At 41.0% G+C, this 14,331-nt stretch overlaps 2 protein-coding genes across 2 annotated transcripts in view; one reads left to right on the forward strand and one right to left on the reverse strand.

Annotated features, from left to right (window-relative positions):
* LOC118265933 (probable beta-hexosaminidase fdl) overlaps positions 1 to 13,871 on the forward strand; it is a 95,249-nt gene extending 81,378 nt beyond the window's left edge. The window contains exons 4-5 of the mRNA XM_035579226.2: positions 7,949 to 8,144; positions 8,255 to 13,871. Of these exons, the coding sequence (XP_035435119.1) occupies positions 7,969 to 8,144; positions 8,255 to 9,974 (1,896 nt within the window). The 5' untranslated portion in view covers positions 7,949 to 7,968 and the 3' untranslated portion in view covers positions 9,975 to 13,871. The remainder of the gene's footprint in view (positions 1 to 7,948; positions 8,145 to 8,254) is intronic.
* On the reverse strand, positions 4,618 to 5,951 carry LOC118265934 (spherulin-2A). The gene is made up of 2 exons (XM_035579227.2): positions 5,804 to 5,951; positions 4,618 to 5,552 (listed from the first exon to the last, which is right to left on the reverse strand). Exon 2 carries the CDS (start codon positions 5,544 to 5,546, stop codon positions 4,620 to 4,622), a length of 927 nt encoding a protein of 308 aa, XP_035435120.1. The 5' UTR covers positions 5,547 to 5,552; positions 5,804 to 5,951; the 3' UTR covers positions 4,618 to 4,619.
* Positions 13,872 to 14,331: the final 460 nt, after the last annotated feature.

Raw genomic sequence — 14,331 nt, forward strand, 5'->3', positions numbered from 1 at the left:
CAATTTCATAAATATTAATCTTAACACCATCTTGAACTAACTAAAACCAACCTAAAGTAAATTAAAGCGTCATCGACCGTACAATGCCGTTATAAATGAGTTTTAATAGAGTTTCCCCTCATTATGGTTTCATATCAAAACTTGTATTCCCTTCATGACAGCCGTTTGAGTATATTGACTTGCACGAGTGCAGGTGTTGGTTCCCTGGAGAATCGGAGCATGGCCTGCGCTTCGGCTAGACACGTATAAATAAAATAGTGTTAACGTGAGTGCTAGCGAAGCTGTCATACTCTTCTGTTATCCTGGTACTTTATTTTAGAAGTATTGAATTCGTTGGGACTGTATAGTTATTTTATTATACGTAAGGTTTAAGGAAGATTGTTACCAACCAGTTTGAGCTTCTTTGCTATTAAAATAAACATAAAAAAACAGTAAATGTCATATTTATATACATTGCGTATGTTGTTTTAATGTCTTTCATTAAGTCATAACCCCCTTTTTTTACTTCTGTAGCACTTTACTATAACCACAGATTTTCTTGTGTCCTTCTATCAGTAGACATTCAAAAAACCATCTAAATGTTAACATTTCTTCTACAAACAGTACCTTCGTCTTTGTCAGCGACTCAGTCACATGTAACTAAATCATTATGGGTAAATTGATACACACATTAATGAAAATAAACCTCAACTAACTAAAAACAAATGTACATATACATATACATCGCCATTCCCAACATAATTTCTAGGTTAATTAAAACAAGAAACTGCCAAGACGCAATAAAATTTACAAGCGTCGTACCTCGTACCTCGTACGTCACCCCGCGGAACTTACCGCGTTCAACCACTGCATACTTTATGTGCACCTGGTAACTCTCACAAAAACCTATGAATACCCCATTATAATAGGGAACGGAAAGGGGTTGATGTATTCATGGAAAGTTTAACTTAAAAGACTCCTCAGGCCCTCGAGTTGCCAAAAAATACCAAGTAACATGTACAGGTAGCTTTCAATGGAGTATTTTAAATATTTAGCAAGGAAACGTCGGGTAAAGGCTATCAAAACTTTCTACAATAGATACATGTGTTTCTTAACTATAAAAGTTAACCGTTCTCCTTTAATACGCTTGTAATATGATCAGGAAAACATGTACATACTCAAATTTTGATTAAGCAGTCCTAATTATCCGCTATATTGAATTAGCACTTAAAATACTAAACAACAGAATAGTTCGTTCGAATATTCGAAGCTGGGACAACTACCACAAGCTTAACCTCGTTCATTACATATAACCACCAAACGGACATAAGAGTCCACAATGTCTATACATACATGTCTTGTACATGTTGCTAACGAAAATAGCAGTTCACAAACAAACTTAATAATGTCCATTCTGTATATAATTTCGTACAGATTATTTCCCTATTACAGGAAATTGAATTAAGTACTACAAACGTGGGCCAGACAGTGCAAAATAATCTTTATGTCCATCTCAGTGTAGGGTTCAAATTCCATTGCATGATTGGTACTTGTAAGTTAGCGAGGCGGACCCGCTCCAGCAAGGGTCAGTGAATTCGGATATCAAATATGCAACTCGCTCAAACCACTTATAGCAATTGCAAATGTTCCCGAAAGTTGTAATAGTTGGCCAAAATATGTTCGGGAGACTTCTAAATATAACATGAACATGATATTACTTTCGTGACAGTGGACCGTATAAATGAAATATTTTTGTTCTCTTCTTGAGATGAAACTAATTAAGTAGTATTTCATTACGTATTTACAAGAAATGCGAACTTTTTTTTCAATTTTACTGTGTAGTACTGGTGTGGTAATCAATACCCACTTTTCGTCTCGGATAGAGTAGAATCCTTTGCACAGAAATTCATAGCAAGCATCTTTCCATATAGAAAACATAGCGTAGCGGAGTCCGTTTCCACTAGTGCTATGCTATGTGCAACAATGTACCGATGTAAATCACTACATAGTATAAAACAAAGTCGCTATTTTTGTCTGTTTGTTTGTCTGTATGCTTAAATCTTTAAAATTACGCAACGGATTTTGATGCGGTTTTTTGTAATAGGTAGAGTGATTCAAGAGGAAGGTTTATATGTATAATACAGGCATAATATATCACCATTGCATCCATGCGAAGCTGGGGCGGGTCGCTAGTTATTTGATAAGAAAAGAATCCACAAAACCTTTTAGTTTAGAATAATTTCTTGTTTCTAAGAGTAATAAGTCACAGTGTCTACTCATAAAATGCGTTTTAAAATAGTTGAAAACTTTCTCGAGGGTAATGAGCCATGCAAGTAGCGTGGATGAAGAGCGGTTACTGAGCCATACGGAACGATCCTTGAACCATACAAAGCGCAATTAACCACTGCACCACTGCAGGCGCAATTACGTGACGAGTTTCACGACACAATTGGGTTCATAGTTAAAAGACTGAAAAAAGTACGGTCTAGATGACTGCGAATTAACTAAATTATTGAATTAGACAGAAAAATACACTTAGTATGAGTTTCCTCACTTTTAAAGTAGACGGAATGAGAGTGCGTTCGACACACTGATTGGCCGGCTTGAATAAACTAACCAATCAGAGCACCGATCGCAGTCTTGACTTGATTACTTTAAACGTAAAGCAAACTTGTACTAATGATGCAGAATACTTATCGTACTAAGAGTTATTTAACTTAAACTTCCTTAGCAATTGTTTTCGGAACAAAATCGTTACTAACAAATCGTTTAAGTAATCATTAGGAGTACGGCAGTTAACGCCTGTTTCGCAACCTTCGTGTTCCGAATTCAATGAACTTAGGTATGTGACACGTATTCACACGTTCCTATATTCTTTATCTGCTGGTTCGAAGCAGATATTTAGATCTAGAAATTATAAAACAGGCACTTAGTTACTATCAATATAATATATATCACGCCTGTATCTGCATCCACGAAAAACGTTAAGGGGTAGGTAGGTATTTTAATGAGTAAAGAAAGCATCTTTACAAAAAGCAGGAGCTTACACTAAAACTCCACTGTCCGTATATCTGTAAGTTGTATATCTACATGTACTTATACCGATTTCAAAAAGGATTATACCAGATTCTAAACTCGGTACCCGATACCTTTACGAATCAGACAGGTTTTAAAACATGTTCGAATTCGATGCAAAAATATTTTTCATTCAGTAACTCTCGTACACTCTTCCATTCGATACCAACTATCCTGTTGACTGTAGCTCGCTGCAAACTGATTCTGATTTTAGTAAATCTAAAAAAAATCCACGCCAATCTACATAGATCCCACGAAATACCGATTGCCTTTTATTCGAAGCAATATTGAAATAAAATAACTGATGAAAAAGTTCATGTGTGCACTCTGCAACGGCAACTATGCAGTCAGTAGAAATATTTAGAACCTTTTTTACTTGAGCGGTAAGGCATGAGTACCACGTGGGAGAGCCATGCTTCGACACGAATGGACCGGCTTGACCGGAGTGATACCACGGCCTCGCAGAAAACCGTCGTGAAACAACGGTTGCGATGTGTTTCATGGTGTAAGAGAGGTTACTGAAGGCCCAATAAATGAGCAAACCAATTGTAATTCAAATTGTTAACTTTGTGTTTTTGTTCAGTTACTACGTAGTACAATATCAGCTGTTAGCTTAAGTGACGCATTTCATTTAGAAAATGCGATATGTTATTGGTCAATCAGTCCGTGAGAAAGCATTGTAAAACAGTCTCCCAATGTAATTAATATGGTGTTGATGAAAAGTGGACTAGACGAAAATATGGAACTCATAACAAAGTTAGCAATAGGTTACATTACATTTCAGTATCTATATTTTTTTTATCATCACGCCTTTAACTCCGAAGGGATAGGCAGAGGTTTCACAATCACAATTCATGATTTAAGTTCCATGTAATAGGGTGTGAGCCTATTGCCATATACAGCGGTATATGGCAAGTGCCCGCGGGCACAATTCCAGGCTCCGTGCTACTATCGAGAAATTTTCAAAAAACAGGAAAAAGCCCAGCAATCCTTCGCCCGAACCGAGAATCTAACCCGAGACCTCTTGCCCAGCAGTCACCCTTGTAACCACTCGACCAACGAGGCAGTATCTATAAATGGTAATAAATTAACTTGGTGATACATATCTTAGCTGAGCGAGCTTCTCCTAAGTCTTTGAGATAGCTGGCGGTTACTTTTCTTCTATTTTGCCCTTTTAAACATATATCGATTAAATTAAATCAAAATATACATTCGTACGGACTCTTATTTGACGATTAACTAGTTGCGTCATATGAATTTGTAAAAAGTTAATAGAAACGATTGGTTCATAATTCACACCGCACCATTTCTTCTCATCAATTGAATTGAATGGATTTGTTTACACATTCAATTGGAATGCGTCAATAGTGTTTATAACCGGTGCGCAGAACAACAAACTCTTCATGAGGAAGTAAATCGTACGGACAATTATTTGTGAACATCTTTCACTATGTACTAGGGTTATATATTACCTACAAAATTTTCATTTGCTGAACGATGAAAAAAGGTAAAACTGATAAAATCATTATTTACTATGTTTAAAAATATCTATCAATAATGTTTATTTAACCGAAATGCTTTGGTTTAGTTCTGACGAAGCCTGCAGGAGCGACCTTTATCCGGCCGGTCGTGACCTTGTCTTTGATATCGACGCGCGCGCTTGTGTAGAATCCAATGGAAATCTTCTCAGTAGAGGTGATAGTCCGAGGTAGACCTCCAGCAGATTGCACTGAGGTAATGGGGAAAGCCCAGAAGTAGTGGTCCTTGTACTTGTTGCGGTAGTTGGCGAACACAACGCCCTGGAGCCGCGCCTCGTACTCCACCTCAACGTCCAACGTACCCTGAGTAGCCGTGAGACTGGCAATCACCGCCTGTCCCGGATTCAGCTCCACCTCCACGCTCGTAGAAGACCCGAGCGTCGCCGACTTCTCCCTGGTCGTATCATTTCCCCACTTTGCCGCATAAGAGAATTTGGTGGTTCCTCCGGCGCTCCCCACTCCGAAGTTTACACTGTATGTGATCTCCTGTCCCACTTCCAGCTCTCCACCAACCGACCAGGTGTTGGAGAACGTCTCCGTAATCTCGTGGAAGATGGCAGCGTTGTATTTGGCCTTGACACCGCTGTGGTTCTCGAACTCTCGCGTCGCCACGATGACAGGTTTGGTGTGCACTCCCAGTACTCTCGTTCTGATTGGCCGGAGGGTTCTCTTCACCTGTTCCCAGTTGTAAGTCTTGTAGACATCGTTCCAAGGGGTAGGACTCTTCACGTACACGTCTGTGGGCGCTGCATCAGCGAACTTCTCGACTGCCCTCTTCAGGCTCCTGTCTCCTATGTCAAAGGTCTCCCGTTCCCGGTCGCTGATGATTTCCACATTCTCACCGGAGTATTCGATCTCAGCTTCCGATTCTGATTCTGCGGCTGTTATCTTGACATTTATCCGACACTCGACGAGCGCCGGAATTAAGAATAGCAGAAAGTATTTGGACACCATTGTTACCTGTGGAAAGATATCGGAATGTAAGAACTAAGCAGTGCATGTTGAGTAAAGCATAGGATTTGATGGCTGAAGTTAGAAGATTAGCTAGCCATGAACTAAGGCGGTGCTCAAAATTACAGAACTGAATGTCTAATCGATCGAAGCAGTCAATAACAAGGCGTAGGAAGTGAAAGAATTTAGTGAACAGCTAACGAACAATGAGGTAACGAAGATGAGAATTTACGAAAAGAAAACAAGTGATCTGTGTTTACCTGTCAAGTTTGGGATGTCCAATAGACCTTCCATGGCCGCGAGAAGACTATATATTGCTGCAAAAGAAATGTTATCATCATTACGAAGAACTTGATTTTAACCAAAACACTTACTAATTGAACCGCTAATGTACTAACCTATTAGGTAAATGGCCTGACGACCAGTTTAATATCAATATTAGATTTTAAACTATATCTTTGAAAATGTACTATGAAAGAATGAAAGAAAGTATGTAGGTACTGTAAGCTATTAAGCGTCAAATATTAAATGTTCTGTTAATGGGACTAAATATTATATTCAGTCGGTTAATTACGTTAGTAAAATGTCATTATTGAACAATTTAACCAAACTAGTCGAGTTCCTCGTCAAACAGTTACGTGAGTAAACCGAAAAATACTAAATAAATAATAAAAAAAATAATAAATGTGTAAAATCGAAATCGAGTCTGATGTGCGGTGTGCTTTTAGGCAGGCGGGCTACATCCTCCATCCTTTGCTTACCATCAGGTATTTGACCTATGGTACCCAGTGATTAAACGAAAATCATATTGTTTATGATGTTTTTTTTTTTTCTGATATAAGCCGGTAAATGAGCAGACGTATCGCCTGATGGTAAGCAATTTCCGTCGCCCATGGACACTTGAAAAACCGGAGGCGTTACAAGTGATCAGACGAGTAGTTGTTCATGGAACCGAAGTTATTCCTGGAATCAAACCCGTTACATGCATAGCAACTGTATCAAAATCAATCTTATTATTTAACTAAGTCGCTGTATGTAAAATTGTATATAGCCCTCAGCTGTGCAATTCCAGTGCATTTATTTCTGAATTCAGTTATCTGCAGCTACTACGACTAGCTGACTTTTATAGACAGGCCCGCTGCGAATACTTTCCGAAACAGACGCAAATAAATTCTCAACTTTGTTCTAGTTTTCTTTTTTAACATTATAACGTAACATCACACCTTTTTATCCCCGGAGGGTGGCCAGAAATGCTAATACATAGTGATGATGTTAATAGAACTTACTTTAGACTTTAAACTGTGAACATATCGAGAAAAGATAAAAAAATCGAAAAGCTAAAAAGCCTCTTTGCTCGAACCGGCAATCTACCCCGAGACCCCTTGCTCAGCAGTAACACTTGCAACTACTCGATCAACGAGACAGTCCTCATTGTTATTTTCCTCTGTAAATGAATACATCTGCACCAAAAAGCGAAGCTCTGTACCAATTTGAGCGAAGTGACCTAAAAGCGAAGACTCACGCCTTTTAGCGCTCTCTCGAAATAGACACCTAGACAGCTACATAGACACATAGACATATAGACACCTCGCTGTCTTGTAAAACGAATGCCGATGCCGTAGAAATGTTTAACTGCATGACTGCATCCAAGTTTACTGCTTCTCTTGAAGATTAAACAACTTTAAACATGCAGCGTTTAATCCAAACGTGATAAGTTTTATTATGACGTTAGTACTAGCTTGTTTAGGGTTTCTTATTTAATGTCGTTTCATAAAAATAATCTACTTTACGTACATAGCAAAAATAATCGTACTTCAAATTATAGAAGTAGATTGGTAAGCCGCCTATGGACACCCATAATACCAGAGGCGTTGCAAGTGCGTTGCCGGCCTTTTGGGGGTTAGGAATTTAAGGGTTGTTGGGAAATGGGGATTGGGAAGATTGGGGAGGGCGGTAACTGGGCCTTCAATAACCTCACTCACACAACGCAAACGTTGTTTCACGTTGGTTTTCTGTGGTTTAATTCGCAGTTTTAGCCATTTATATACAAAATATTGTTTTTATGTCCTAATGTATTCATAATAAATTAAGTAAATATAGTTAGGTCTAGATTTAACACACCTACATGTGTCTGGTTGGACTGGTTCGTGCCAAACAGTTACGTTTGTTGACCTCGGCGTAATGTCACCGAAATTCTCCATTCATGTTTGTATAGGTCTTGTACAACCTGACTGTAAATGTGATACGAAGGTTCAAATAATATAGCTTGCGGTTCATTACACTTCTCACATTGAGGATGTTTATTTACAGGGCAAATAAAATAAACTGCATGGGAAAAAATATTTGTATTGCGTTATTTTTGTTGACTTGCTCATTTTCTAACCGCTTACTTTTGTCTATTTCAGGTGCGTAGATAGGCAGTGCGATGAAGTGGTGGGGCGAGGGCCTGGGGCGCGGTGCGTCGGCGCAGCTGTCGCGAGTGGCGCGCATGCGCCGCGCCCTGCTGCTCCTGGCGGCGGCGGCGTGCACGGCCGCGGCGCTGCTGTACTGGCGCCAGCAGAGCGACGACCGCGCGCACCGACCGCTGCACGCTCTCTACGAGTAAGTAGCCATTCGCATCTCAACAATACTCTGGAACGATCCAGAAACCAATAATAAAGCAAACACCTAACTGATTTATGTGCTAACAAAATGCCTTTGCACTTCCACAGAGGCGTGGAACCACAATGGAGTTGGGTGTGTCGCAACCTGCGCTGCGAGCGGCTGCTGGCGACGGAGACCACGACGCTGCAGTCGCTGCCCACCTGCAACATGCTGTGCGACTCCACGCAGCTGTGGCCGCAGCCCACGGGGGCAGTCAGCCTCGCTACCGCAGTGCAGCCTGTACGTGCCGAAGGATTCAAGCTCCAAATAGTGACGTCACCTTCCCGCGACGTCTCCGACCATCTCGCTGACGCCTTCGAGCTAATGAAGGAGGACATGCGCACGTTGGAGCGCAGCGCCGGTTCCGAGCGCCGCCCCGCCGACTACGGGCTGCCTCGCAACGTGCTCGTGCGCGTCGCCATCAATGGCAGCGCCGACCCGCGCATGCGCCTCGACACAGATGAGAGTTACAAACTGACACTGCGGCCCTCCAGGAAGTCTCTCGTAGCAGACATCACCGCTCACTCGTTCTGTGGCGCGCGGCACGGCCTCGAGACTCTCTCGCAAATTGTATGGATGGACCCTTACGCGGGCTGCTTGCTCATACTAGAGGCAGCTACTGTAGTCGACGCACCACGGTTCCCATATCGCGGACTTCTCCTTGACACAGCGCGAAACTTTTTCCCGACTGGGGAGATACTACGGACAATAGACGCCATGGCTGCGTCTAAAATGAACACGTTCCACTGGCACGTGAGTGACTCGCAGTCGTTCCCGCTGCGGCTGGACAGCGCGCCGCAGCTGGCGCAGCACGGCGCGTACGGCCCCGGCGCCGTGTACACCTCCGACGACGTGAAGACCATCGTGCGGCACGCCAAGCTGCGCGGCATCCGCGTGCTGCTGGAGGTGGACGCGCCCGCGCACGTCGGCCGCGCCTGGGGCTGGGGGCCCAGCGCTGGGCTCGGCCACCTCGCGCACTGCGTCGAGCTCGAGCCTTGGAGCGCGTATTGCGGGGAGCCGCCCTGTGGACAGCTCAACCCGAGGAACCCGCACGTGTACGATCTACTGCAACGCATCTATGCTGAGATTCTCGCGCTCACGGAGGTCGACGATGTGTTCCACTTAGGAGGAGACGAAGTGTCGGAACGATGCTGGGCGCAGCACTTCAACGACACCGACCCAATGGATTTATGGCTAGAGTTCACGCGACGTGCTTTGCACGCGTTGGAGCGCGCCAACGGCGGCAAGCTGCCGGAGCTAGTGTTACTGTGGTCGTCGCGGCTGACTCGCTCGCCGTACCTGGAGCGGCTGGACTCGCGGCACCTGGGCGTGCAGGTGTGGGGCTCCTCGCGGTGGCCGGAGTCGCGCGCGGTGCTGGACGCCGGGTTCCGGTCGGTGCTGTCGCACGTGGACGCGTGGTACCTGGACTGCGGGTTCGGCTCGTGGCGCGACAGCTCGGACGGGCACTGCGGGCCCTACCGCTCCTGGCAGCAGGTGTACGAGCACCGGCCGTGGACGGAGGAGGGCGGCGGCGCGGCGGCGTGGCGCGTGGAGGGCGGCGCGGCCTGCCAGTGGACGGAGCAGCTGGCGGCGGGCGGGCTGGACGCGCGCGTGTGGCCCCGCGCGGCCGCGCTGGCGGAGCGCCTGTGGTCGGACCGCGCGGAGGGCGCGCTGCCCGACGTGTACCTGCGGCTGGACACGCAGCGCGCGCGGCTGCTGGCGCGCGGCGTGCGCGCGGCGCCGCTGTGGCCGCGGTGGTGCTCGCACAACCCGCACGCCTGCCTGTAGGCGCCGCCGGGTGGCCACGCTTTGTGTTATCGTTTCCGTTACAATATTGTGTTCCCGAGTTAGACCACTGCCCTCGAGTTACAAGTATTCGTTTACTGTATCCGTACTCAGTAGTTACATAACAAAACGGTTACATAGCTAGGCGGATGACGTGTGTGATAAGAAACTATAACTTATTGAACTGTTCCAATATGAATGCACAGCGAGTGGTAACGTGACCGCGGATACAGACTGTTACCAAGTGGACTTGATATAATATACTAGGTATGTGTAATGATGACTAACATAAATCGCATTTTATGAAATGTTGAGCTTTCTCTTTTAATATTATTAAATATATAAACGTTGCTTTGTTTCTGTAATCAATCGTTTTATGATAATGTTGTTTCCAATTGTATCTTGAAGTCAACTATTAAATTAAATTTGTAATTATTGGTAAGTTTAGTTTAGGTCAAAGCACATTTAACAAGCACGGCTCCGGCTCGGATCCGGCAGGCTTGTGACTACCGCTAGTTGCCCGCGTGCTTACAGTGCGCCGCCCGCGAGGTGCAAGCTTGCAGTCGGCGCGCCGACAGATACATAAATGTCAATTTAATTGCTGGGTTGGAGCGGTACGTGTTATGTGTGTTATGTCGTTTAGGAATTAGGATTGGTTTGGTCGGGTCGGCAGTGAGATTGTCTGTACCTCGGCTTACTCGACTTGACGCACGACTTTAACACCGTAACAAATATTGTGGAAGGGTTGTAATGAGGATAGAATTATCTAATACAGTAAGTACTGAGAGAAATAATTTAGCTTTGTAAACTAAATGACTAGCTGACCCGAGTAGGTGTACAAATTGGGTAGTTTCCTCAGTCAAATATAAATTATTTCGACGTTTCAATACAAGAAAAATTTCAAAAATAATCACATTTGCATTCATAGATTTAATTATCTATTTAATATTGGAAATTTTCTAGAAATAAGTCTGCAATTTGACTTAAAAATATGATGACGTCATAGTGCACTATTAGAACAAAATTCATAGAAAATATCGTTTTTGACGTTTCGAAAAAAGTATAAAATTTTGACTAGTAGGAAACTAGCCAATTACCCATGACGTTGAATGTACTATAATTTTGACTTAGCGTGATTATTAACTTGCCGTGAATAAATCAATGAGTTGAATTCTTGTAAGAAATTATACATATGTATTGCCATTTACATTTTCTTGTAAGAAATTATACAGTTGTGTTGTTGTTTACATTTAAAATGGTTTGTAGAGATGCACGCTCTTTTTCTCAGATAATAGACGAACTCAGATTCCGTGCAGCTATTTATTATTTTGTTACTAAGATACCCAAGAATTTCCACACCGAAGTATCGAACTTAGACCAATAGAACCTGCACACAAGGCAAGTCAAACTAAAATACCTAAATGGTTCTTTCTTGTTAATCACAATATGTGTTCTATTTATTTATAAAAAGAAATCTATTATCTTATGGATTTTTGTTAGAAGACATATTTAAAAAGTATATTATATTCTTGAAAACAGTGCCCTTAGTATAAGTTTGCTTTTCGTTTAAAGTAATCGAAACGAGAGCATGTTCGGCTCTGATTGGTTGGTTCATTTGCGCCGGCCAATCAAAGCGCCGAACGCGCTCTCGTTTCGTTTTCGTTCAACGTAAAGCAAACTTATACTAAGGGTACAGTTAGTAACTCGGACTCGACTACAAATCCAAGTAACTTCATGTCAAAAACACATAACTTACATTTACCCAACCATAAGATATTAAGTACTGATTGTTATACTAAGTTGGTAGATACATAGGAAAATGAAATATTATGTATGTTCGTTTGTGTTAAATGTGTGCGTTTAATGATAACTTGATAATGTTTTAGTTTGTAAGTAAACTATGAAATATTAACTTAATTCAGTGACCTATCATGTTTTATATAAATATTATGTATAAAATTTATTTTGATTATTAATGAGTGTATCAGAAGGCTTAGTGCGAGTTTGTTTTACGTTTAACGAGAGCGCGTTCGGCGTTCTGATTGGTTGATTTATTCGCACCGGCCAATCAGAGCACCGAACGCGTTTTTCGTTTTCGTTCAACGTAAAACAAACTCGTACTAAGTATACTATTTGATAAAAAATAAAAATTATCTTACACAACCAATACTTTGTTAAAGGGGGCTGAATAGAGACAGAACTTTAAAGTAAAGATTTTTTACATAAGCACGCCAAGCTACCCCAAATGTGCAATAGATTTTCGACTTTAATCATAAAACAGTAGTCTGTGACTGATGTGACTATCCCGCACAACTTGCATAAGTGTAAGCGAGGTTAAAAAAGACTTAATATGACAGTTCACAAGTTTGTTATGACCCGATTATAACGTGGCGACTTGTTGATGACTTCACTCTCTATTCCCTCTGTTTTACAAAGTATTAATATCAACATATTTTATTTAAATCTTTATATGTACATTCAAGTGTTATAATTTATAATACATACATATATAATTACTACCGCACTCAGAGACATTTAATGATTACCTAAACTATGCCTTAGTAACGATTTTGTATCGAAAACAATTCCTAAGAACTACCCAGACTTTAAGTAAACATTAAATGACTCTCGAGTGCGGCGGTTAGTGTTTTTGCCCGACACTCCATAGTCTATAATGTAAGATATGACTGCATATAATATCATCTCTTTCTTTATTCTGTGTGCTAGCTTGTCGTCTCACTCACACATTTGAATGTTTAATTTCGAAAAGAAAAAATGTACCTAAAAGTTAATTGAGATTTGTAATATTGTTGTAGATAGAAGACATTTACCTAATAAATTACCTAAACATTAGAACATTATTGGACCGACATTGATAATGGCAAGAGTCAATAATTATTTTATGATTTTTTTAAAGATATTCAACCTTATGGTTTTGGAAATAAAGTTACATTACACACAGGTTTACGACCGATTTCTGCCGTTATTATTGTCGAGAATACCACTCCTGGATTTATGAAAACATAGTGATATTATTTTTAATATATTTTTGTATGTTTTTGTCATAATTTTAAACCAATCAGTTTTTGAGAATTCTGTTCATACAAGCTGATGCCAATCGCATCAGATTACATACAATACCTAAGTACGTTTACACAAAAAAATATTATTTTTATATTATTTTAAAACAGCAGATTATTTAATTTACTACTTATTGAGATTTTTGTAAATACTTAAATCAATTATTTTGTATATTACGATTTATATTTATGATTTTATTTATTTTTTAATTTAAATTAAATATATTATTATGACCTTAGTTATGTTGAATGAATTGTTCAGATTGACTCGTTTGCATCCTGCATGACTAGAAACTTATTAAACTCTAGTGTGAAGGGAGATGATTAATTAATTTATATTAATTCTATAAAATTCACACTGAAAGACCAGCAGCCGCAATTCTTGCGAGACTTATCCAAGAAATAGTGTTTTTTTCTATTAACCCTTTATCCGCCATTTAAATATCAATTACCGTGGCCTTAGCACGCAGCTACAAAATAAAGAAAATATATCTACACTAAATACGGAGGAGCAATCATGTGAATAGATACGACATGAAAGGTAGAGACATAAAAATTCGTGTTACCTATATGCGACACAGGCGAGTTAAAGGGTTAATAACTGCCATTTCAAAGTAACTGTCAATAAAGTAAGTTTGCGACGTAATAATGAAAGTTAACTTTGTAATAGTATATGACGCAATACGTTGATGAGCTAGGTTTCATTCCCCCGATGAATGTGATGCGTAAACTGGCACAATTTTGTACATTTTGTATGTAATATTTGGTGCTATAGTGATTTTCGTGGTGTACTTCTATGAATTAAACAAAATGAAATGTATTGTGGCTGACTTTTATTTAAAGTACCTTGGGCGCCGCCGGGATTATTGTCTACCAAGTATTTATTTTTATGGAATAGGGGGCAAACGAGCAGATGGGTCACCTGATAGTAAGCGATCAGCGCCGCCAATGGACACTCGCAACACCAGAACAGTCATTCCACAGTCTTACTGTGTAAGGTAGAAAATATCGTGAGAAGCGCACAGTTGTGGCCTGCCAACCATCTATATGATGGGGATGAAAGTGCTGTCAAGTAGGTCGATGGCGAAAATATAAAATTCTTTCTAATTTACTATGGACCTCTCTATTTTATTTTATTGAGATGGATCCTTCAGAGTCAGAATATTTCCTAAGTGGACCATATCCCATCCTATCCTTCAAATCAAAAAACACTTATTTATGGGTAAAAACACCATACAAATATGAACCGAAGTAAGCGATGAAATTAAATAGTATAACGT

Source organism: Spodoptera frugiperda, chromosome 7 (assembly GCF_023101765.2).
Source record: "Spodoptera frugiperda isolate SF20-4 chromosome 7, AGI-APGP_CSIRO_Sfru_2.0, whole genome shotgun sequence".
Lineage (NCBI taxonomy): Eukaryota > Metazoa > Arthropoda > Insecta > Lepidoptera > Noctuidae > Spodoptera > Spodoptera frugiperda.

Excerpts from the sequence above, each read along its gene's own strand:
- LOC118265934 (XM_035579227.2), bottom strand. The coding sequence starts at position 5,546 with ATGGTGTCCAAATACTTTCTGCTATTCTTAATTCCGGCGCTCGTCGAG.